Genomic DNA, 23,810 nt, shown 5'->3' with positions numbered 1-23,810 from the left:
AATCTTCATTTCTACAGAATCTATCAGAGTTCCAGGAAGGAAACTCTTGTGAAAGGGGATAGAGAACTCTTTTCTTCGTTCACCTTTCCAACCATGAGACCTCAGGAATGCCCAAAACAATGTCCGTATGGGACTTGGCAATTTGAAAATTTGACGCCTGTATCAGAATGTCGTCTAGGGAAGGGGCTACTGCTATACCCCGCGGCCTTAGGACCACCAGAAGTGACCCCAGAACCTTCGTAAAGATTACTTGGTGCCCGTAGCTAACCCAAAGGGAAAAGTAACAAACTGGTAAATGCCTGTCTAGGAAGGCGAACCTGAGAAAACCGCATGATGATCTCTGTGTATCGCCCCCTTCTCCCAATCCTTCGAATAGTCTCCATTTTGAAGGATGGGACCCCTGAGAAATTTGTTTAGGATCTTGAGATCAAAGATTGGTCTGAAGGTTCCCTCTTTTCTTGGGAACCACAAACACATTTGAATAGAAGCCTTGCCCCTGTTCCTCCTTTGGAACTGCGGTGGATCACTCCCATAACAAGGAGGTCTTGAACACAATGTAAGAATGCCTCTCTCTTTATCTGGTTTGCAGATAATTGTGAGAGGTGAAATCTTCCTTTTGGGGAAGAAGCTTTGAAGTCCAGACGATACCCCTGGGACACAATTTCCAACGCCCAGGGATCCTGGACCATCTCTTGCCCAAGCCTGGGGCGAAGAGAGAAAGTCTGCCCCCCTACTAGATCCGTTACCGGATCGGGGGCTGATCTTTCATGCTGTCTTAGAGGCAGCAGCAGGCTTTTTGGCCATGCCTTCCTTTTGTTTCCAAGCCTGGTTAGGTCTTTAGACCGGCTTGGACTGGGCAAAATTTCCCTCTTGTTTTGTATTAGAGAAGTTGATGCTGCGCCAGTCTTGAAGTTCGAAAGGCACGAAAATTAGTCTGTTTGGTCCTTAAATTTGTTGGACCTATCCTGAGGAAGGGCGTGACCTTTTCCTCCAGTAATATCAGAAATGATCTCCTTCAGTCCAGGCCCGAATAGGGTCTGCCCCTTGAAGGGAATGTTGAGAAGCTTAGACTTTGAAGTAACGTCAGCTGACCAGGATTTAAGCCATAACGCCCTACGCGCTTGAATAGCAAAACCTGAGTTCTTTAGCCGTTAGTTTGGTTAAATGAACAATGGCGTCAGAAACAAATGAATTGGCTAGCTTAAGAGCTTTAAGCTTGTCAAGTATATCATCCAATGGGGTTTCTACCTGTAGAGCCTCTTCCAGAGACTCAAACCAGAAGGCCGCAGCAGCAGTGACAGGGGCAAATGCATGCATGAGGCTGGAGAATAAAACCCTGTTGAATAAACATTTTCTTAAGGTAACCCTCTAACTTTTTATCCATTGGATCTAGGAAAGCACAACTGTCCTCGACTGGGATAGTTTGTACGCTTAGCTAGGGTAGAGACTGCTCCCTCCACCTTAGGGACCGTTTGCCATAAGTCCCATGTAGCGGCATCTATGGGAAAACATCTTTTTTAAAAACAGGAGGGGGAGAGAACGTACACCTGGTCTATCCCATTCCTTAGTAACAATGTCTGAAAACCTCTTAGGTATTGGAAAAACATCAGTGTAAACAGGCACTGCATAGTATTTATCCAATCTACACAATTTCTCTGGGACCATAATGGTGTCACAGTCATTCAGAGCAGATAAAACCTCCCTGAGCAACACACGGAGGTGTTCAAGCTTAAATTTAAAATGTAGACATATCAGAATCAGGTTTGAAATTATCTTCCCTGAGTTAGAAAAATCACCCACAGATAGAAGCTCTCCTTCCTCCTGCTTCTGCATATTGTGAGGGGATATCAACATAGCTACTAAAGTGTCAGAGTGCTCCTGTAATTTTCTGAGCCCCAGAGCTGTCTCGCTTTCCTTGTAACCCTGGTAGTTTGGACAATACCGCTGTAAGGGCCGCCATGTCTTGTAAGGTAAACGCTATGGCGCGCTTAGATGTTACTTGGCGCCTACTTGAGCGGGCGTCCCTTGAGCGGGAGTCATAGGTTCTGACACGTGGGGAGAGTTAGTCGGTATAACTTCCCCCCTTGTCAGGTTTCCTCTGGTGATAAATCTTTTAAAGCCAGAATATGATCTTTATAACATATAGTAAGATCAGTGCATTTGGTACACATTCTAAGAGGGGTTTCCAACAATGGCTTCTAAACATAATGAACAAGGAGTTTTCCTCTATGTTCAGACATGTTTAACAGACTAGTAATGAGACCAGCAAGCTTTGAAAATACTTTAATTAATGTAACAAATGCCAGAATATAAAAAACGGTACTGTGCCTTTAAGAGAAAAAAACAAACACAAAAACTGCAAAATAGTGAAAAAAGCAAGTTAACTCTATGAAATTTTAACAGTGTATGTACTAGGGTAAAATAGCATTGCACCCCTTGCAAATGGATGATTAACCCCTCAGGCTCAAAAAACGAAGCCAAAAAAACTGTAAAACCGTTTATAACAGTCACAGGCAAACTGCCACAGCTCTACTGTGGCTCCTACCTTCCATAAAACGACTTTTGTAGGCACAAAAAACCCCTTTTAGAGAGGTCCAATATGTCAGGGGAACTCCTTTCAGGGAAGCTGGATGTCTCAGAGTTGAAAAGTTACTCGCGCAATTAGAGCGCAACAATAGGCCTCATCCCCACCATGCACTGAAAGTCAGAGGGCCTAAAAAACTACTCCTAGGAGTCAAATAACAGCCATATGGAAAAACTAGGCCCCAAATAAAGATTTATCACCCTTAGTAAAAAACGTTTCCTTATAATACATGTAAACGTTTCACATACTAACGGCTAGATTTAGAGTTCTGCGGCCAAAGGGGTGCGTTAGCTACGCATCGCTTTTTTTTCCCCGTACCTTTTAAATACCGCTGGTATTTAGAGTTCACAGAAGGGCTGCGTTAGGCTCCAAAAAAGGAGCGTATAGCATATTTACCCGCAACTGCAACTCTAAATACCAGCGGTGCTTACGGACGCGGCCAGCTTCAAAAACGTGCTCGTGCACGATTCCCCCCATAGGAAACAATGGGGACAGTTTGAGCTGAAAAAAACCTAACACCTGCAAAAAAGCAGCGTTCAGCTCCTAACACGGCCCCATTGTTTCCTATGGGGAAACACTTCCTAAGTCTGCACCTAACACCCTAACAGTGTACCCCGAGTCTAAACACCCCTAACCTTACACTTATTAACCTCTAATCTGCCGCCGCCTGCTATCGCTGACCCCTGCATTTTTATTATTAACCCCTAATCTGCCGCTTCCGTACACCGCCGCCACCTACGTTATCCCTATGTACCCCTAAATCTGCTGCCCTTAACACCCGCCGACCCCTATATTATATTTATTAACCCCTAATCTGCCGCCCCCCAACGTCGCCGCTACCTACCTACACTTATTAACCCCTAATCTGCCGACCGCGACCTCACCGCTACTATAATAAAGTTATTAACCCCTAATCCCGCCTCACTCCTCCCGCCTCAATAACCCTATAAGAAATAGTATTAACCCCTAATCTGCCCTCCCTAACATCGCCGACACCTAACTTCAATTATTAACCCCTAATCTGCCGACCGGATCTCGCCGCTACTCTAATAAATGGATTAACCCCTAAAGCTAAGTCTAACCCTAACACTAACACCCCCCTAAGTAAAATATAATTTAAATCTAACGAAATAAATTAACTCTTATTAAATAAATTATTCCTATTTAAAGCTAAATACTTACCAGTAAAATAAACCCTAATATAGCTACAATATAACAAATAATTATATTGTAGATAATTTTAGGATTAATATTTATTTTACAGGCAACTTTGTATTTATTTTAACCAGGTACAATAGCTATTAAATAGTTAAGAACTATTTAATAGCTAAAATAGTTAAAATAATTACAAAATTACCTGTAAAATAAATCCTAACCTAAGTTACAATTAAACCTAACACTACACTATCAATAAAATTACTTAAATAAAATACCTACAATTATCTACAATTAAACCTAACACTACACTATCAATAAATTAATTAAATACAATACCTACAAATAACTACAATTAAATTAACTAAAGTACAAAAATAAAAAAGAACTAAGTTACAAAAATAAAAAATTATTTACAAACATTAGAAAAATATTACAAACAATTTTAAACTAATTACACCTACTCTAAGCCCCCTAATAAAATAACAAAGACCCCCAAAATAAAAAAATGCCCTACCCTATTTCTAAATTAAAAAAGTTCAAAGCTCTTTTACCCTTACCAGCCCTGAAAAGGGCCATTTGCGGGGCATGCCCCAAATAATTCAGCTCTTTTGCCTGTAAAAAAAAAACATACAATACCCCCCCCCCAACATTACAACCCACCACCCACATACCCCTAATCTAAGCCAAACCCCCCTTAAATAAACCTAACACTAAGCCCCTGAAGATCTTCCTACCTTATCTTCACCATGCCAGGTTCACAGATCCGTCCTCCGAAGTCTTGATCCAAGCCTCCGAAGTCTTCATCCAAGCCCAAGCGGGGGCTGGTGATCCATAATCCCGGCTGAAGTCTTCTATCAAGCGGGCGGCTGAAGAGGTCCAGAAGAGGCTCCAAAGTCTTCATCCTATCCGGGAAGAAGAGGAGATCCGGACCGGCAACCATCTTGATCCAAGCGGCATCTTCTATCTTCATCCGATGACGAACGGCTCCATCTTGAAGACCTCCAACCCGGATCCATCCTCTTCTTCCGACGTCCAACTTGAAGAATGAAGGTTCCTTTAAGGGGACGTCATCCAAGATGGCATCCCTCGAATTCCAATTGGCTGATAGGATTCTATCAGCCAATCGGAATTAAGGTAGGAAAATTCTGATTGGCTCATGGAATCAGCCAATCAGATTCAAGTTCAATCCGATTGGCTGATTGGATCAGCCAATCAGATTGAGCTCGCATTCTAATTGGCTGCTTCCGATCAGCCAACAGAATGCGAGCTCAATCTGATTGGCTGATCCAATCAGCCAATCGGATTGAACTTGAATCTGATTGGCTGATTCCATCAGCCAATCAGAATTTTCCTACCTTAATTCCGATTGGCTGATAGAATCCTATCAGCCAATCGGAATTCGAGGGACACCATCTTGGATGACGTCCCTTAAAGGAACCTTCATTCTTCAGTTGGACGTCGGAAGAAGAGGATGGATCCGCGCCGGGAGGTCTTCAAGATGGAGCCGTTCGGTCATCGGATGAAGATAGAAGATGCCGCTGGATCAAGATGGTTGCCGGTCCGGATCTCCTCTTCCCAGATAGGATGAAGACTTTGGAGCCTCTTCTGGACCTCTTCAGCTGCCGCTTGATAGAAGACTTCAGCCGGATTATGGATCGCCAGCCCCCGCTTGGGCTTGGGATGAAGACTTCGGAGGCTTGGATCAAGACTTCGGAGGACGGATCGGTGAACCTGGCATGGTGAAGATAAGGTAGGAAGATCTTCAGGGGCTTAGTGTGTAGGTTTATTTAAGGGGGTTTGGGTTAGATTAGGGGTATGTGGGTGGTGGGGTTGTAATGTTGGGGGGGTATTGTATGTTTTTTTTTTACAGGCAAAAGAGCTGAATTATTTGGGGCATGCCCCGCAAATGGCCCTTTTCAGGGCTGGTAAGGTAAAAGAGCTTTGAACTTTTTTAATTTAGAATAGGGTAGTGCATTTTTTTTATTTTGGGGGTCTTTGATATTTTATTAGGGGGCTTAGAGTAGTGTAATTAGTTTTAAAATTGTTGTAATATTTTTCTAATGTTTGTAAATATTTTTTTTATTTTTTGTAACTTAGTTCTTTTTTATTTGTTGTACTTTAGTTAGTTTATTTAATTGTAGTTATTTGTAGGTATTGTATTTAATTAATTTATTGATAGTGTAGTGCTAGGTTTAATTGTAACTTAGGTTAGGATTTATTTTACAGGTAATTTTGTAATTATTTTAACTAGGTAGCTATTAAATAGTTATTAACTATTTAATAGCTATTGTACCTGGTTAAAATAAATACAAAGTTTGCCTGTAAAATAAATATAAATCCTAAAATAGCTACAATATAATTATTCGTTATATTGTAGCTATATTAGGGTTTATTTTACAGGTAAGTATTTAGTTTTAAATAGGATTAATTTATTTAATAATAGTTAATTTATTTTGTTAGATTTAAATTATATTTAACTTAGGGGTGTTAGTGTTAGGGTTAGACTTAGCTTTAGGGGTTAATACATTTATTATAGTAGCGGTGAGGTGCGGTCTGGCCGATTAGGGGTTATTATTGTAGGGTAGCTGGGCGGGCGACGTTGTGTGGGGGCAGATTAAGGGGTTAATAAATATAATATAGGGGGTCAGCGGTGTTAGGGGCAGCAGATTAGGGGTACATAAGTATAACGTAGGTGGCGGCGGTTGTGCGGTCGGCAGATTAGGGGTTAAAAAAATTTAATCGAGTGGCGGCGATGTGGGGGGCCCTCGGTTTAGGGGGTACATAGGTAGTTTATGGGGTGTACTGTAGAGCACAGTAGTTAAGAGCTTTATGAACCGGCGTTAGCCCAAAAAGCTCTTAACTCCTGGTTTTTTCTGCGGCTGGAGTTTTGTTGTTAGATTTCTAACGCTCACTTCAGCCAAGACTCTAAATACCGGCGTTAGAAAGATCCCATTGAAAAGATAGGCATGCGCAAATGGCGTAGGGGGATCTGCGGTATGGAAAAGTCGCGGCTGGAAAGTGAGCGTTAGACCCTTTCCTGACTGACTCTAAATACCAGCGGTAGCCCAAAACCAGCGTTAGGAGCCTCTAACGCTGGTTTTGACGGCTAACGCCAAACTCTAAATCTAGGCGTAAGTTATTAGAGCAATTAACATGAAAAATACCCTTTACTGCAAGCATGATGCCAGTCGTTATTAAATCACTGCAATCAGGCTTACCTCAAATATATCAGGCACTGTCAGCATTTTCTAGACTTCTTATTATCTCTCTAGAAATATACTGAACATACCTCAAGGCAGTTTGAATCTGCAGGCCGTTCTCACCAGCTGAAGTTTTTCCCATACTCTTCAGTTATGTGTGAGAACAGCAGTGGATCTTAGTTACAACCTGCTAAGATCATCAAAAACCTCAGGCAAGACACTTCTTCTAATTTCTGCCTGAGGTAAAAAACAGTACAACTCCGGTACCATTTAAAAATAACAAACTTTTGATTGAAGATAAACTACACTAAGTCACCACATCTCTCTGTGCGACTTCCCTTGTCGAGAGCTGCAAGAGAATGACTGGAGGTGGCAGGTTAGGGGAGGAGCTATATAGACAGCTCTGCTGTGGGTGATCCTCTTGCAGCTTCCTGTTGGGAAGGAGAATATCCCACAAGTAATGGATGATCTGTGGACTGGATACACCTTACAAGAGAAATATATATATATATATATATATATATATATATATAAGGACACAAGTAGAATGAGACTACTCATTCAGCGAGGTCTGTCCGGACCTGATCTGCACCTGTCGGATCAGGTCCGACAGACCTTGATAACTAGAGGCCTATATGTTCTAGATTGGATAAGGGAACCTGGCAAGTTCTGCATTCCGTGCCCCATCACAAAAGACAAAGGTGTGCTGTTTTCCCAATCGCTGTGAAACTGTCACTATATACAGCAATGCCAGCTCTCTGAGCATTTGTATCTGTATATTTTTCTGTTCGCTGCTATTAAAATGTATACATTTTGGAGTGCTGCTGCAATTGGATTATTTCGTATACTTTGGGGACTTGTGAGTGCTGAGCCTTTTTGTGCACCCTTTATACCCTGGTGTTGGATAATGTACTTTTTTAGCTTTCTGAGCAGCCATAGTGTTTCAAACTTGATCCTCTAGGTCACTGTCCTCGGGCCGCCCCAACAGGCCAGATTTTCAGGATTTCTTTGGATGAGAGCAGGTAAATTAACAGTGTTTACTAATCAGCTGATTGTTTCACCTGTGCTCTAGTTCAGATATCCTAAAAATCTGGCCTGTTAGGGAGGCTTAAGGACAGGTTTGCAAACCAGTGCTGTAATCACATGTAGCTATGTGTGTATGCTACGGAAACAGTCATAACTTTTACTAGAAGCATTTTAGCTAATGGGAGTATATTTAAAACATTTTCTATTTAAAAATGAAGTGCATTTATGCAAATTTCAATCTACATTTTTCTATCCCTTTAAGCTCCAAGATGGCTTTACCCAGTGTGAAGTTGTGGAGCTTAAAGGGACACTGAACTCATTTTTTTTTCTTTTGTGATTCAGATAGAGCATGCAATTTTAAGCAACTTTCTAATTTACTCCTATTATCAATTTTTCTTTGTTCTCTTGCTATCTTTATTTGAAATGAAGGCATCTAAACGTTTTTTTTTTGTTTAGTACTCTGGACAGCACTTTTTTATTGGTGGATGAATTTATCCACCAATCAGCAAGAACAACCCAGGTTGTTCACCAAAGATGGGCCGGCATTTAAACTTACATTCTTGCATTTCAAATAAAAATACCAATAGAATGAAGAAAATTTGATAATAGGAGTAAATTAGAAAGTTGCTTAAAATGTCATGCTCTATCTGAATCATGAAAGAAAAAAATTGGGCTCAGTGTCCCTTTAACTAACTGGCACTTGTAAAGGTTTAAAATAAGAGAAGAAGTCTAAAGAAACCTGCTCGCACAAGAGGACAAAAATACCATGATGAGTAGCAAATACAATATTGTAGTTGTACCTATTTAAGAGACTTTCAAATTACTTCTGTTATCAAATTGACTTCATTCTTTTGGTATCCTTTGCTGAAAAGCACACCTACATATGCTCAGAAGTAACAACACACTACTGGGAGCTAGCTGATGATTGGTGACTACAGACATATGCACTTCTGTTTAATATTAATGTTTTTAACCATAAGTTCTATGGAAAAAACTTCTAACCGCAGAGTTAGTTAAAATGAATTTAGAACAAAATTATGTAACTTACCTTTCTTGGAGCAGGTAACATGTTAATATGAAAATTAGGATTCAGAGCTTTGAATTTGTTGTTAAAATTCCAACCTTCAACAATTTCCTCATCAGAAATCACATGATTATCAAGTGCTTTCAAAGACCAGATAGTGTTAACTACAATATGCCTGTATCGTCTCTGTATTGCTAAGGGTGTATCAAAGAGTGTTAACCCTACAAGGCTTGGACATGCAGAGAGGAATTCAACATTTTTCACACTTCCAATCCTATTGTTGTGAAGATAAAGAAGCTTTAACTCTTTTAGCTCACACCAAAAATCTCCCTCTGGAAGGATTTTAATCTGGAAATAAAAAAAAGTATTAATACACAAACTAAGTAGTTAAAATGATTTAAAAAGTCTTCTACAACGGAACATAAATAATCCTATGATCCACTGGAGCATTTAAAGGGACAGTCAACACTAAAATGTTTATTGTTTAAAACGATAAATAACGCCTTCACTACCCATTCCCCAGCTTTGCACAACCAAATTATTTTAATTATATTAATATACTTTATAACATTTAAACCTCTAAATGTCTGCCTGTTTCTAAGCCACTACAGACAACCTCTTATCAGATGCTTTTTTATTTGCTTTTCTCAACAGTAGACTGCTAGTTCATGTGGGCCATATAGATAACATTGTGCACACGCTCGTTGAGTTATTTAAGAGTCAGCACAACACAGCACTGATTGGCTAAAATGCAAGTCAATAGATAATAAATAAAAAGTCATGTGATCAGGGGGCTGTCAGAAGAGGCTTAGATACAAGGTAATCACAGAGGTAAAAAGTATTGTAATATAACTGTATTAGTTATGCAAAACTGGGTAATGGGCAATAAAGGGGTTATCTATCTTTTAAAACAATAACAATTCTGGTGTAGACTGTCCCTTTAATATTAAAAAAAATGACATAGTGGTTTCATATATTGGCAATGCTTTTAGTCATGCCATTATACAAAAGCCCATGGACTCACAACACTTAAAGGGCCATAATACCCAAATGTTTAAACACTTTAAACTGATGCAGTATAGCTGTAAAAAGCTGACTAGAAAATATCACCTGAACATCTCTATGTAAAAAAGAAAGATATTTTACCCTCAAAAGTTCCTCAGTAGCAACATCCCATTGTAAAGGATTTCTAAGCCCCATATTAGTATGTCTGTCCTGGGACAGCTGAAAGGATGAGCATCGTGCACTCTCATCTTATTTCACCAATCAGGTAAAGGAAGTTTACTAATCTCATGAGATCACAGTAAAAGAGTTCATGACCTCAGCAATGCTGATGCTGATTGGTTGCTGTTCATTTCTTGATTTTTTTTTTTTTTTTCCCTGCAGCTGGGAGCAGCTGAGTATAACTTTTTACACAGAACTTACTCTGCTGAGCTGAGGAAACTGTGAGGTAAAATACCTTCCTTTTTTACATAGAGATGCTCAGGTGATATTTTCCTGTCAGCTTTTTACAGTTCTACTGCATCAGTTTCAAGTGATTTAGCATATGAGTATTATGTCCCTTTAACATATATATTAATAATAATATATATTTTATTTACTTAACATTTTGTTTATGGCTGTATGGTACTAGTAATAAGGTGCCCAAGGGCTAGTTTTTTTAAGGGCCATTGTAGTGCAAAAATGACATGCTCTAATTCATTAGAGAATTAACTTTTTTTGCACTACTCACAATGAAATTCTACAAGCTGATTAGTGCGTCGTACGACTGCCGCTGCTGATTGGCTCCCTGGCTGTTTCTTACTCAGACCACCAGTTTGCTGTGGCTCCTAAGTGGGACCTTTGCCAGGGTTAAACAAATACAGTAGAGTTTCAGTTTGAATAGTGAAACATACTGTACATATAAAGATAAAACTAATATCATAATAGTTCAAATTAAGTAATAAAAATTCCTTTTGTTGCAGATTATAGTGAGAACTGTTAACACTGGCAAATACTCAATTCCTGATTTTAGGGGGGGGGGGGATAGAAAAGAAAATAGAAAAAATGTAAAAACAAGATTGTCAAAAAAAATATGTTAAAAAAGAAAAATAGTATGATGCAGAATAAGTTTTTCCCCATTAGACATGTTCAACGCTAAAATAAAATTTTGTTTAGTTTTCATTAGTTAAATAAATAATTTTGTTTCGGCAAATTAGTTTAGTTAAATTTAAAAAAAAAAACGTCTCGGCAAATTAGTTATGTTAAGTTAAATAAACTAAAAAAAAAACTAATCTACCCATTGCCCTAAAAAGGGTATTTGTATGGGCATTGCCCTTAAAAGGGGCATTCAGCTCTTTTACTGCCCTAAAAAGGGCATTCAGCTCTTTTCGGCCCATTAAAATTAAAATAAAAAAGCCCTAATCTAAAAAAATAACTAACAACCTAAAAAAAACAAAAAAAACTAACACTAACCCTAAAATCGGTACTCACAGTTGCTGAAGTCTGCCAAAACGATCTTCATCCAGGTGGCTCCATCTTCAACCATTGCGGGGACTGGCATTTCTTCATCCCTGCGGAGGCGGTGCGGTCGATGTGCGATCGTCCGCTGCACACTGAGGATTCAATGCAAGGTACCCCTTTTATATTGGGGTACAGTTGCATTCCTATTGGCTGAAAAATTAAAATCAGCCAATAGGAATTAGAGCTGCTTAAATCCTATTGGCTGATTTGAACATTTAAGCAGCTAATTTAATTTAAGCCCTGTGAGCAAATATATTTCTGATTCAAAAAGTTACGCTGTCCTGAAATAAGTACGCAAGATAAACACCATTTTTAATGTATGCTGTTTAATGTTAATGCAAAAATGTATTATTTAAATATGAACAGTGATTTAATAAGTTACCTCTAAGGTTTTTTAATTTAGATATTAAAGTGATTGTAAAGTTTAAGGAGTTAGTGCCCAGTATCTAAAAATACTCTTAAAAATAGGGGCACTTTAATTCATTAAACTTTACAAACACGCTTTTTAAAAAAAAAATACTTTCCACGTAAACAGACCGCTGATCCTCCTGTATTTTTCAAATAGATTACAAATTCGGCTTCCTCCAATCGTTGCGTGCCCCATTGGCATCCAGCTCATGAAGCATACAATGATTGGAGGAAGCCGGATTCATCCTTGATATGCAAAATACAGAAGAAGATGCGGGCGGAGGATCAGTGGTCTGTTAACCGTAACAAAATGTTAAAACGTGTTTGTAAAGTTTAATTAATTAAAGTGCACATGTTTTTAAGAGTATATTTAGATACTGGGCACTAATTCCTTAAACTTTACAATCATTTTTTAACCATAGCTGCTATATATATTTATGCTTGAAGACAGATTATCCGTGTACTTCCTAAGTATTATTTTGATTGGTGGATTTAAATAATGGTAGACTGTTAAACTTTGTTTTTTATTTTTCATTTGGGCACTATTTTAAAAAGTTTATTTTTTTTCTCAAACATGATAATATAAACAAGTAGACACTACTTAAAGATATAGATTTAATATGGTATTTATGTTTCATGTCTTTAATGTATGGGTATGCAAGAAATTGTGTTTTATTTATATGAAATTAATAAAAAAAATTCCATGGAGCATTCAAAATTTTCCTGACGTTTTGTTATGTTTGTAGAAGTGTAAAGGAAATGGGAGTGCTGGAGCAGAATTGGAGTCAAATGAAACAGAGTATTAAAAGGGTGGCAGCTTTTCTGAGGTTTTATCGTTTTTTTGGCATTAAAGGGATTTCTGAGATATACTGTAGATCAGTGTTTTTCAACCAGTGTGCCGTGGCACACTAGTGTGCCGTGATAGATCCTCAGGTGTGCCACGGCAGACTGACAACAGTGTGACATATTTTTTAAACTTTGCTTGTTTTTTACTCCCAGTGCAGGGGTAGTTTGTAGGAGGCATGGCATAACAGCACAATACATACAGTATGTGTGTGTTTGTGTGTATGTGTATATATATATATATGCTGTATTAGGCTACAATGTGTGATTTTTTTAATGTAAAAAACTGTGCCACAGCAAAAAAAAAGGTTAAAAATCACTGCTGTAAATGAATAGAACAAAGGTAAAAGCAGGCAACAGTTAAGCAGGAGTTTGCAGATGATTATATAGAATGAAAACATAATACAGGAACACTGCAAGCAGTATGGTGGACCCATGAATGGGTTAGGATGATACCAAATTCTGTGCTGGGAGGAGCCTATGCTGGAAGAATTCATGAGCGGGGCAGAACCTATGCTTGAGCACAGGAGTATGTTGGAACTAGCATACAATGAATATACAGTGATACAGGAACTCAGCTGTGCAGGTCAGTGAACTGAAGACTTGGTTGGAAAGCTCATTTACATCTGGAGAGAACGTACACTATATACATACGCTATATATACATACGCTATATATATATATATATATATATATATATATATATATATATATATATATATATATAGTTGTTAACACTTGATTTGTTATATGATTGAATTTTTCTCTCTTTTTTTCTGAAACAAGATGAATTTTATATGAATATAGCATTATGTCTTCATTACTTTTTAATATTTGCTAGTATTATTGTCATATGTATTTCAATTACTTATGGTGTTATATAATTACTTTGAATACTTGAAAACCTGGTGTTCTATGCCTATCTATGTCTTCTGCTTAACTATATTACAACGAAGGGGTTAACTTTTGAATGTTTTTTTGTCTTAACCAATGGGTGAGCACGTTTTTCTTTTCAAATATCTGAAGATAGTGTGTGTAATTAGCCTATAATCAAAGTCCAAGGAACCGGTCAGGCGTTTTATTGACCTACTTACTTCCCATTTATTAACCTCTGTTGGATTCTGTTTTCAATTGTATTTTTATGCTGATTAAACTATTTGGTCCTTTTTTGAACACTTTGGACTTTTGTTTTTGTAAACCTAATTATCGTCAGCCGGAACGTTAACTTACACCTAGACAAAAAGAGTAACTGCACGCAATGCACAAAATAATTCATTGTAAACCTGGTACTAAAATAGAGCCATAAACTACTTTGAGCTGTCGGCTAAAATGGAGCGGTAAACTACTTTTAGCTTAGGTAGCTAATGGCTCAATGGAAACGGGCCCCTTGTGTCTCATGAAACATGTCTGCCTTCCACTATTTTACTGCTTTATATGAAGCTTCTTTTAACCAAATAAAGCTTTTGACTTTTAAGAAGATTGCAGGTATCAGTTTCTGATAAATAAACAATGCTATTGTAAAAAAATGACTTTAATGTCCCTTTAATAGTGTGCAATAATCTCAAGAGAGAGCATGCATGATTACAAATTGTATACTGGTCCTTCTACATTAGCATATGAAGTGTTGCATCATCAAAATATGTTTGATGTCCTGTGCTTTAAAATAAGCTTTAAACACGTCAATGCATATAATAACATACCTGATTTCCATGTAAATCCAATTTAATTAAATTAGAACAACCCCGGAGAGAATTTATGTTTGTAATGAAATTGTTGGACAGGGTGCAGATTTTGAGAGATTTACAATATTGTATAGTGTTTACTTCATACAAAAGTGCTTTATTTATGTATAAAATAGCAATTTCTTCTAGTTCCTTCACTTGGCAGTCGGTAGCAGAAAATCCATGTTCAAGGAAAAGTTTTTCAGAGGCAGGTACTAAGTAACTTAACTCCATATTGCTTTGTGAGACGTAAGATGTGTTCTTGTATATGGTGGTTCTAGAAATATAATAAAAGATCATTACTATTCAAGTAACATAGTGACATAGTAGATGAGGCGGAGAGAAGACAGAAGTCCATCGAGTTCAACCTATACAGATCCTACCTAATTTAAAATAAAAGCTCAAATTGAGCTTAATTGCATTAAAAAGGTGACCCATTTAACACAAACAAATCATATCCCTGAATTCTGTTTCTAGCCAGAAATGTATCTAAACCTTTTTTAAATGTATCAAATGTGTTGGCATTTACTACCTCCTTAGGCAATGAGTTCCACAATTTGATTGCTCTTACAGTGAAAAAAAGTTTTTTCTTTAGTGATTCAGATAGAGCATGCAATTTTAAGCAACTTTCTAATGTACTCCTATTATGAATTTTTCTTTGTTCTCTTGCTATGTTTATTTGAAAAAGAAGGCATCTAAGCTATTTGTTTGGTTCAGACCATGGAAAGCATTTGTTCATTGGTGGATGAATTTATCCACCAATCAGCAAGAACAACCCAGGTTGTTCACTAAAAATGGGCCGGGATCTAAACTTACATTGTTGCATTTCAAATAAAGATACCAAGAGAATGAAGAAAAATTTGATAATAGGAGTAAATTAGAAAGTTGCTTAAAATTGCATGCTCTATCTGAATCACAAAAGAAAAAAATTGTGTTCAGTGTCCCTTTAAATTATGTCTTCTTGTCACAAGCAATTTTCTTGGAATAAACAGAGTTTCTACCATCTCTGTATCTGGGCCTTGAATATACAGGTAGCCCTCAGTTTACGCCGGGGTTAGGTTCCAGAAGGAATGGTTGTAAATCGAAACCGTTGTAAATTGAAACACAGTTTATGATGTAAGTCAATGGGAAGTGAGGGAGATAGGTTCCAGGCCCCTCTCAAAATTGTCATAAGTAACACCTAATACATTAGTTTTAAAGCTTTGAAATGAATACTATAAATGCTAAACAGCATTATAAACCTAATAAAATAATCACACAACACAGAATATATAATTAAACTAAGTTAAATGAACAAAAACATTTGCTAAACAGCACTATAAACCTAACAAAATAATCACACAACACAGACTTCACTTGCATTTTTCTGCAAACAGTTCTTTCTATGCATTCCAATCTGGACTGATTTATAGATAGGAAGATCTTGTTCCTTTGAAATCTGCTCAATAGCTCAGGTCTGGTTAAACTGATTAATTTCAGCTTGCTTGGCTTTGCTACAACACAAGCGGACAGCTCCACCTACTGGCTATTTTAATAAATGCACTGCTTCTCAATGCTTTTCAATAGCAGTCACATGACTGGAAAAAAAGGTTGTTATTCTGAAACGGTGTAAATTGAACCGTTGTAAAACGAGGGCCACCTGTATTTATATAAAGTAAATATATCTCCTCTGAAGCTCCTTTGTTTCTAGTACATAAATATAAATTAACTTAAATGGACATAGTTCAAGAAGAAAATACTGTACTGTGTTAGAGTTTTATTATTGAACTTTGCTTGCATATAACTGTATTACCCCTGAAAAAGTATTTTAAAAAGTCAGCTCCTGAGTAGCATTGCACTACGTCATTTAAAACTCTCATTTCAAAATTTCATAGGTTATAATTCAAATGTGTATCCTTAATTTTTGCATATATTAAAATGACATAAGTGTCAAAAGAAAGTTCTGTAATGTGTTAGAGTGTTTTATTAGTGCACTGTTGCATCCATATAAGTATAAGTCAACAGGTTGATCATAATTATTATCTAATGGGTTTCAACAAAAATCAGCATCAAAGCCTATGGACATTTTGTAGATAAAATTACTTGATACATTTTTAAAGGCTTGTGATTGACCCCCATGTCTGCTCTAGAGCACTACTGGGACTTAGCTGGACACATCTGGTGAGCCAATGACATATAAATGTTGTGACCAATTATCAGCTAGCACCCAGTAGTGTATTACTGCTCCTGAGCCTACCTACGTATGCTTTTAAAGAAACAATATAGAATAAAACAATAGAATAAAGTAAATTTGATAACAGAAATAAATTGAAAAGTCTCATAAAATTACATGCTCAATCTGACCTATAAAAATGTAATTTTGACATTCATGTCCCTTTAAAAACATGCACTGATAAATATCTCTATAATATATATATAATATCTACCGAGTAATATGAGATAATCCAAAGGGCGGGAGAGAAAGAAGGAAACCTGCCCACAAAATGGCGTCAAATGGACATGCGTAGTAGTAGCGCACAAAATGGCGGCCCGGAAACGCAATCGGAGAGCGCAACACAAAAGAAAATACAAAGATAAAAGGCAAAAGTAATCAAATATAAAGCGGACAAAGATATTAAGGAAAAATAACGTTAGGAAAAAGAAAAAAAAAAGAAAAAAAAAACGGAGAAGGCTGTAGCAAAGAAACAGGAAAAAATTGGGAAAAAATAATATAAAAAATGGAAATAAGACAAAACAAAATAAAAGAACAAATACAAATAAAAAACAATTATCAGACAAAAGAAATTTTCTCAAACAGTAGACAAGCAATATGAAATATGATTGGAATATGCAGCAACTGAATATTTCAAACTTAAATGATGCTGAGCAGCTAAAGAAAGAGGGATCTAATCTCTGTATTTGTCAGTTTATAGTCATCTCCTTTTCTCTACTGGTTATACTTGTTCAATTTCAAATTTTAACTTTTTTCTCAGTTTATTTAAAATTTCTATATTGATTGATGTTATATGTTATGAACTTTTAAAGGCTGCATTGATCAGTAAAAGAAAGAGATGGCTAAATGTAGCCATCAATAAGCAAACACTATCCAGGGTGCTGAACCTAAAATCGGCCAGCTCCTAAGCATTACATTCCTGCTTTCCAAATAAAGATAGCAAAAGAATGAAGAAAAAATGATAATAGGAGTAAATTAGAAAGCTGCTTAAAATTGCATGTTCTATCTGAATCACGAAAGAACAAATTTGACCAATTTTATTTGAAAAAAGTGCACAAAAATTGTGATTTTTGGTCAGTACTGCAGCTGACATGACTGAACATATTTTCATCAAACTTAGAATGCTTATAACTTTTGACTTGATTGAATGCCCTGTGGTAGTTTGAAGTTCATAACTTTATTATTTTTAAGTTATTTCATTCAAATTAGCTTTGTATTGCAAAAGTACAGGTAGTACAGTTAAGTCACCACCTGACACACTCACTAGAGTGCTTCTTCTTCAGCAAATTATCAATCTAGCTGCAATGCAGGAAAACTACAATCAGCATAATCAATGCTGTGTTCACATTTTGCTTTAGTGTGATCTCATGTGATTTCACTGAAATCTCACAAGATTTCATAGTAAACGTCTCTAAACTGAGGAAGGTAATACAGTGACTGTGCTGCACATGCCAGATGCAATTTTTCTTGCAAGTCCTGGGGCATGTACCCCGATTGGATGCTTTAACATCTTCCTTTTTTATAGAGAGATACAGGCGATCATTTTAAGTCAGCTTTTTACAGAACACTTTCAAGTGATTCAACTTTTGGGTTGAGTATTCAAAATTGTGTATACAATGTGAGCAACACACAGCAAGATTACATTTTAGGAAATATACATTGCACCAGCAGTTCACAAGAACTCATTCATGATTCAGATAGAGCATACACTGTCGGCATTTATCATTGCACCAGCATTTCTTGTGAACTGCTGGTGCAATGCCTCCCCCTGCAGACTTGTGGCCAATCAGCCGCTACCAGGGGGTGTCAATTAACCTGATCATAATCGACCGGGTTGATTTCTGTCCGCGGCCTCAGAGCAGGCGGACAAGGTATGGAGCAGCGATTAAGGGGAATCAAGCTCTATACACACTGGATTTAGATGTAAAAAAAAAAAAAACGTGGCCTGTTTATTCACAGACAATTTGCAGGAATACAGTTTTATAAACAATAGTGCTTACTAAACAGAATTACAAAATTACAAATAGATTTAAAAACTCACAGGCCTAGAACCTCCATACAGCAGCACAACTCCAGCATACAGTATATTCTGTCTTTACATACAGGTTCTAACTAACAGCCCCAACACACGCTATTTTAAAGGAGTTAAAGGGACAGTCTAGGACAAAATAAACTTTCATGATTCAGATAGAGCATGTCATTTTAAACAATTTTCCAATTTACTTTTATCACCAATTTTGCTTTGTTCTCTTGGTATTCTTAGTTGAAAGCTTAACCTAGGAGGTTCATATGCTAATTTCTTAGACCTTGAAGCCCACCTCTTTCAGATTGCATTTTAACAGTTTTTCACCACTAGAGGGTGTTAGTTCACGTATTTCATATAGATAACACTGTGCTCGTGCACGAGAAGTTATCTGTGAGCAGGCACTGATTGGCTAGACTGCAAGTCTGTCAAAAAAACTGAAAAAAGGGGCAGTTTGCAGAGGCTTAGATACAACATAATCAGAGGTTAAAAGTATATTAATACACAATTACATGATAATAAATTATTAATACTACCAACAACATTGCATAATTTGTGGGGGGGGGGGGATATATTCCATTGTACACAATCCCCTTAGTTCTGACACATATCCTCCCCCCCAGCTCAGATCTACTGGGATGAGTGACCTTAGCAACAAATGAGTGCATTCTGAGAAGACTATCAGCATTTCCATGTTTACTTCATGAAGCATAATCAGTCACCAATTTGAATTTCCTCCCTAAGAGATAATAAAACTGCCCACTTTATCACTAGACACTCCTTCTAAACTATTACATAATTCCTTTCACAAGGATAAAGCTTCCTGCTTAAATACAAGAGAGAGTGCTCTTCGCCCTGTCTCTCTTGAGAAAGGACTGCGTTTGTGCAATCATATTTACTTTCAAATTGTAATATGAGCGCACGTTACCGCTCAATGCTACCCATAGAAAATACGGGGATCGTAAATTACAACGATTTTGCGCAAACTAATTTGTGGTACTTTGAACAGCTCGCCACTTGTAACATGGATTTGAGCGTAAAGAACACTGCATTATCACGATTGCGTTTATGCTCCTCACGCTAACGATAGCGCTACACTCGGAATCTAGGCCTATATTTTTGTTATTCACTAGTGAAAGATTAAAGGAACATTAAACTCAACAAATTTCTAAATTAAAGGGATATTAAACTAAAAAATGAATTCTCCATAAAATGTATAATTTTGTAGAATTAAAAATCTTTGCAATGTTCTTTAATTATTTATTTTGCTTGCTTTTACTGAATATAACCTTGAAACTTGTATTCTTTCCACTCCTTCAAGAGATGCTTAAAGGGATAGTAAACTCATTTTTTTTTCTTTCATGATTCAGATAGAGCATGCAATTTTAAGCAACTTTTGAATTTGCTCCTGTTATAAATTTTCTTCGTTCTCTTGGTATCTTTATTTGAAAAGCAGGAATGTAAGCTTAAGAGCCGGCCCATTTTTGGTTGGGAACCTGGGTTGCACTTGCTTATTGGTTTGCTAAATGTAGCCACCAATCACAAGCGCTAGCCAGGGTGCTGAAACCAAAAATGGGCCGTCTCCTTAGCTTATATTCCTACTTTTTCAAATAAAAATACCAAGAGAACAAAGAAAAATTGATAATAGGAGTAAATTAGAAAGTTGCTTACAATTGCATGCTCTATCCGAATCATGAAAGGAAAAAAAATGGGTTTACTATCCCTTTAAGTGCTCAACAATGCATATTTTTTTCTAACAAAATGACAGCTGTATATGCTTTTAAAACATTTAATTTGCAAGTCCCTATTGTTCCTTGGGGGAGATGCTCATTGTCTGACAAGTAAAACCCAATGTCTCACTGACTGAATTTGGAGTTTGTTATTTTTGAAACCGATTAATACGGATTAAAAAAAAGCTTTTAATGATTCACTCCCTTGACGTAGATCATCACATTACTTTGACTAATCAAGTTTCCCAAACCAATCTAGCTTTGTATTTTTCAATCAATGCTTTTATCTTTGTTTTATTAACCCCTTGACCAAATGTCAAGTTCTTGAAACCTAATCACTGGAGTTATAGCAATATAAACTCATATCTACTGTTACCTATGTTTTTATATAAGAATCATATATGGAATGAATATAGAGTGGGGTAATTGGAATTAATTCAGTAGTAAATACTAGCAATACTACATAAACATAAGGCACAGGTTATAAGGTGAATAAGTTTTTAGAGAAAAAGCTATAAATAGTGATTAACACTCCTCTGAATATGCATTTATAAAATACTATTTATCGATATAAGAAATAATATTTTAATGGATTTATGCATATCAACATGCATTAATGCATACAGTAATGGTAATCACTAAAACCTATATGTTCAATATTGGGTAAAGTGTAATACAACTAATTTGAATATTGGGATTATGGAACTTCAGAATTTATTTATGGCTTAGCATCACATATTTAACATAATGAGTTTGAACGATCATAGTATATACATGCAGATACACTGTTACGATGAGCAACAGGTGCTCGTTTTGTTTACTATCCCCTTTAATATCTATGCGCCGTTTCCAGTGGAGTACGGGATGTAGCGATATGACAAGGAGCGCACTCACGCCCTCATTTGTATCCAACCGCACGCTATTGGTTTAACGGCACACACCCTCTGTTTAAACCAATCGCAGAAGATCATCCGCGATTGGACGATTAGACGCGTCAGTCAGAATAATGGACTAGGATTGGTCTGAGGACCTACATAAGGAAATCCCGGGAGGTGATCGGGTCAGCCTTTGAAAAAGCGTATGCGAAACGCGCGTTAGGCCATTCGCACTGCGCTCTCTGTTGTCTTATGGGATATTGATAGAAAATTGGGTTAAGGTTATCTAGAATACTATCCTTTGACTATCGTCTTTTGGTATAATTGTTGGCCCTCTTTTAGGGCACCTTTAACGGTTAAAAATAAGCTGGCTTTGGGAATAGGAGAGTGTTAGAAGTACTTACAGTTTAATTGACTTAAGGCATAAAAGCATTATCGATAATAGTACTTCTTCTCAACACCTCAACCCTAGCTTGCTGCGGGCAATTATAGAAACTACAGTACAACGATACCTTTACCCTAACACTACATATTTAATTGTGCAACTTATAGGAGGTTACTCCTAATACAGAGAGTCAGCAGTGCTCGTATATAAATTATTTTTTCTTTACATTTTTTCTTTAATTTTTAGTTATTTTGATTTTCTTTTTCTTTTATGTGTATGTGAATGGATTTTTAACATATAGTGGCATGGTCCACACCACTGAGTATAATTATATTTTTTTATCTAATCAATAATAAATAATAAATGTTAAGTTTTAAACTAATTACATAGTACCACACCACATAATCACCTACCTAATATGTTAAGAGATGTCAATCCCCCAAGTGTGCCATATTAATGCCCCTGTCCTTATTCTCTCTATTTCTAATATATTATAATTGGCATTAGGCACTACCTTATCCAGTACATAGGTCTATCTGGAGTAAGGTTTGAGATTGTCATCTCGAGTTCTTTCCCACCTTCCCCTTGAGGTTAAAAGGGTATTTTCCAAATGTGATGTGTACAAAGATCATCGTAACAAAGCGTATATATGTCTGAGCTGCAGGAAACTACAACAGTCTCGGCTGTAAAGTTACAGCTGAGAGCTGGAGTTCCTGAGCTCCAGACATCTCTCTGCCTATGGAACTAGCGCACGACCAGTGCTCCAGTTTCATATAAAAAGCAGATGCCAGAACTGTGTGTGTCACCGTCTGTAACGATCATCTGCTAGTGCTAGCGGGAGGTGTGGGAGGGAAAGCAGGAGGTGGGTGGACGTCCCAGCGCCATGGGGGGAGGGATTGTGATGGGTGCTACACTGCAGAAGAAAAAGAATGAAAGGAGAGGGAGGGTTGGGGAGCTATACTACAGAAAAAAAGGTGGAATGGGGGGTGGGAGGCACTAACCAATGATCTCCGGAGGGGGTGTGTGGGGACCACTACACTACAGAAAAATAGAAAATAATAAAAAAATAAAATATATATATATATGTATAAGATACTGGCAGACAATTGCCCATTGTTAACATATTAGAAGATATATTAAAAAGTATTTACTGTCCCCTGAAACAGAAAAAAGCAAGGAAATTCCAGGTTCTATTTCTAGCATAATGGAACATTCTAAACCCGAACTTTGAAGGTTTTGTTTTCAAATGAACACGCTCCATACCATCACCCAATGAACATTAGTGTGAAGAACATAATCGGTTAAGCTGTACTTGTTTTAATTAATTATTAGCTTTTACATCACATTTTTCAGGTAAATGCAGCTCCTTCATGTTGGTGATATAATATTTTGGTATACAATGTCCATTTTAGCTAGAACTTTCTTTAAGAAGTATGTAAAGTTAGGTATTCTAAAGCATTGTTTCTCAACCACAGTCCTCAAGGTCCTCCAACAGTCCAGGTTTTCATTATAGTAAAAATAAGCTGGCTTTGGGAATAGGAGAGTGTTAGAAGTACTTACAGTTTAATTGACTTAAGGCATAAAAGCATTATCGATAATAGTACTTCTTCTCAACACCTCAACCCTAGCTTGCTGCGGGCAATTATAGAAACTACAGTACAACGATACCTTTACCCTAACACTACATATTTAATTGTGCAACTTATAGGAGGTTACTCCTAATACAGAGAGTCAGCAGTGCTTGTATATAAATTATTTTTTCTTTAATTTTTTCTTTAATTTTTAGTTATTTTGATTTTCTTTTATGCGTATGTGAATGGATTTTTTAACATATAGTGGCATGGTCCACACCACTGAGTATAATTATATTTTTTTATCTAATCAATAATAAATAATAAATGTTAAGTTTTAAACTAATTACATAGTACCACACCACATAATCACCTACCTAATATGTTAAGAGATGTCAATCCCCCAAGTGTGCCATATTAATGCCCCTGTCCTTATTCTCTCTATTTCTAATATATTATAATTGGCATTAGGCACTACCTTATCCAGTACATAGGTCTATCTGGAGTAAGGTCTGAGATTGTCATCTCGAGTTCTTTCCCACCTTCCC

General features: G+C 36.9%; 1 protein-coding gene across 1 annotated transcript in view; it reads right to left on the bottom strand.

Moving 5' to 3' along the window:
- The window catches only part of LRRIQ3 (leucine rich repeats and IQ motif containing 3), a 154,434-nt gene extending 139,734 nt beyond the window's left edge, over positions 1-14,700 (bottom strand). The window contains 3 exon segments of the mRNA XM_053693188.1: positions 2,686-2,727; positions 9,017-9,340; positions 14,446-14,700. Coding sequence (XP_053549163.1) covers positions 2,686-2,727; positions 9,017-9,340; positions 14,446-14,700 — 621 coding nt within the window.
- Positions 14,701-23,810: the final 9,110 nt, after the last annotated feature.

This window comes from Bombina bombina, chromosome 10 (genome assembly GCF_027579735.1).
Source record: "Bombina bombina isolate aBomBom1 chromosome 10, aBomBom1.pri, whole genome shotgun sequence".
In the NCBI taxonomy this organism is placed as follows: Eukaryota; Metazoa; Chordata; class Amphibia; order Anura; family Bombinatoridae; genus Bombina; species Bombina bombina.
This window is presented reverse-complemented; position numbering and strand designations above follow the sequence as displayed.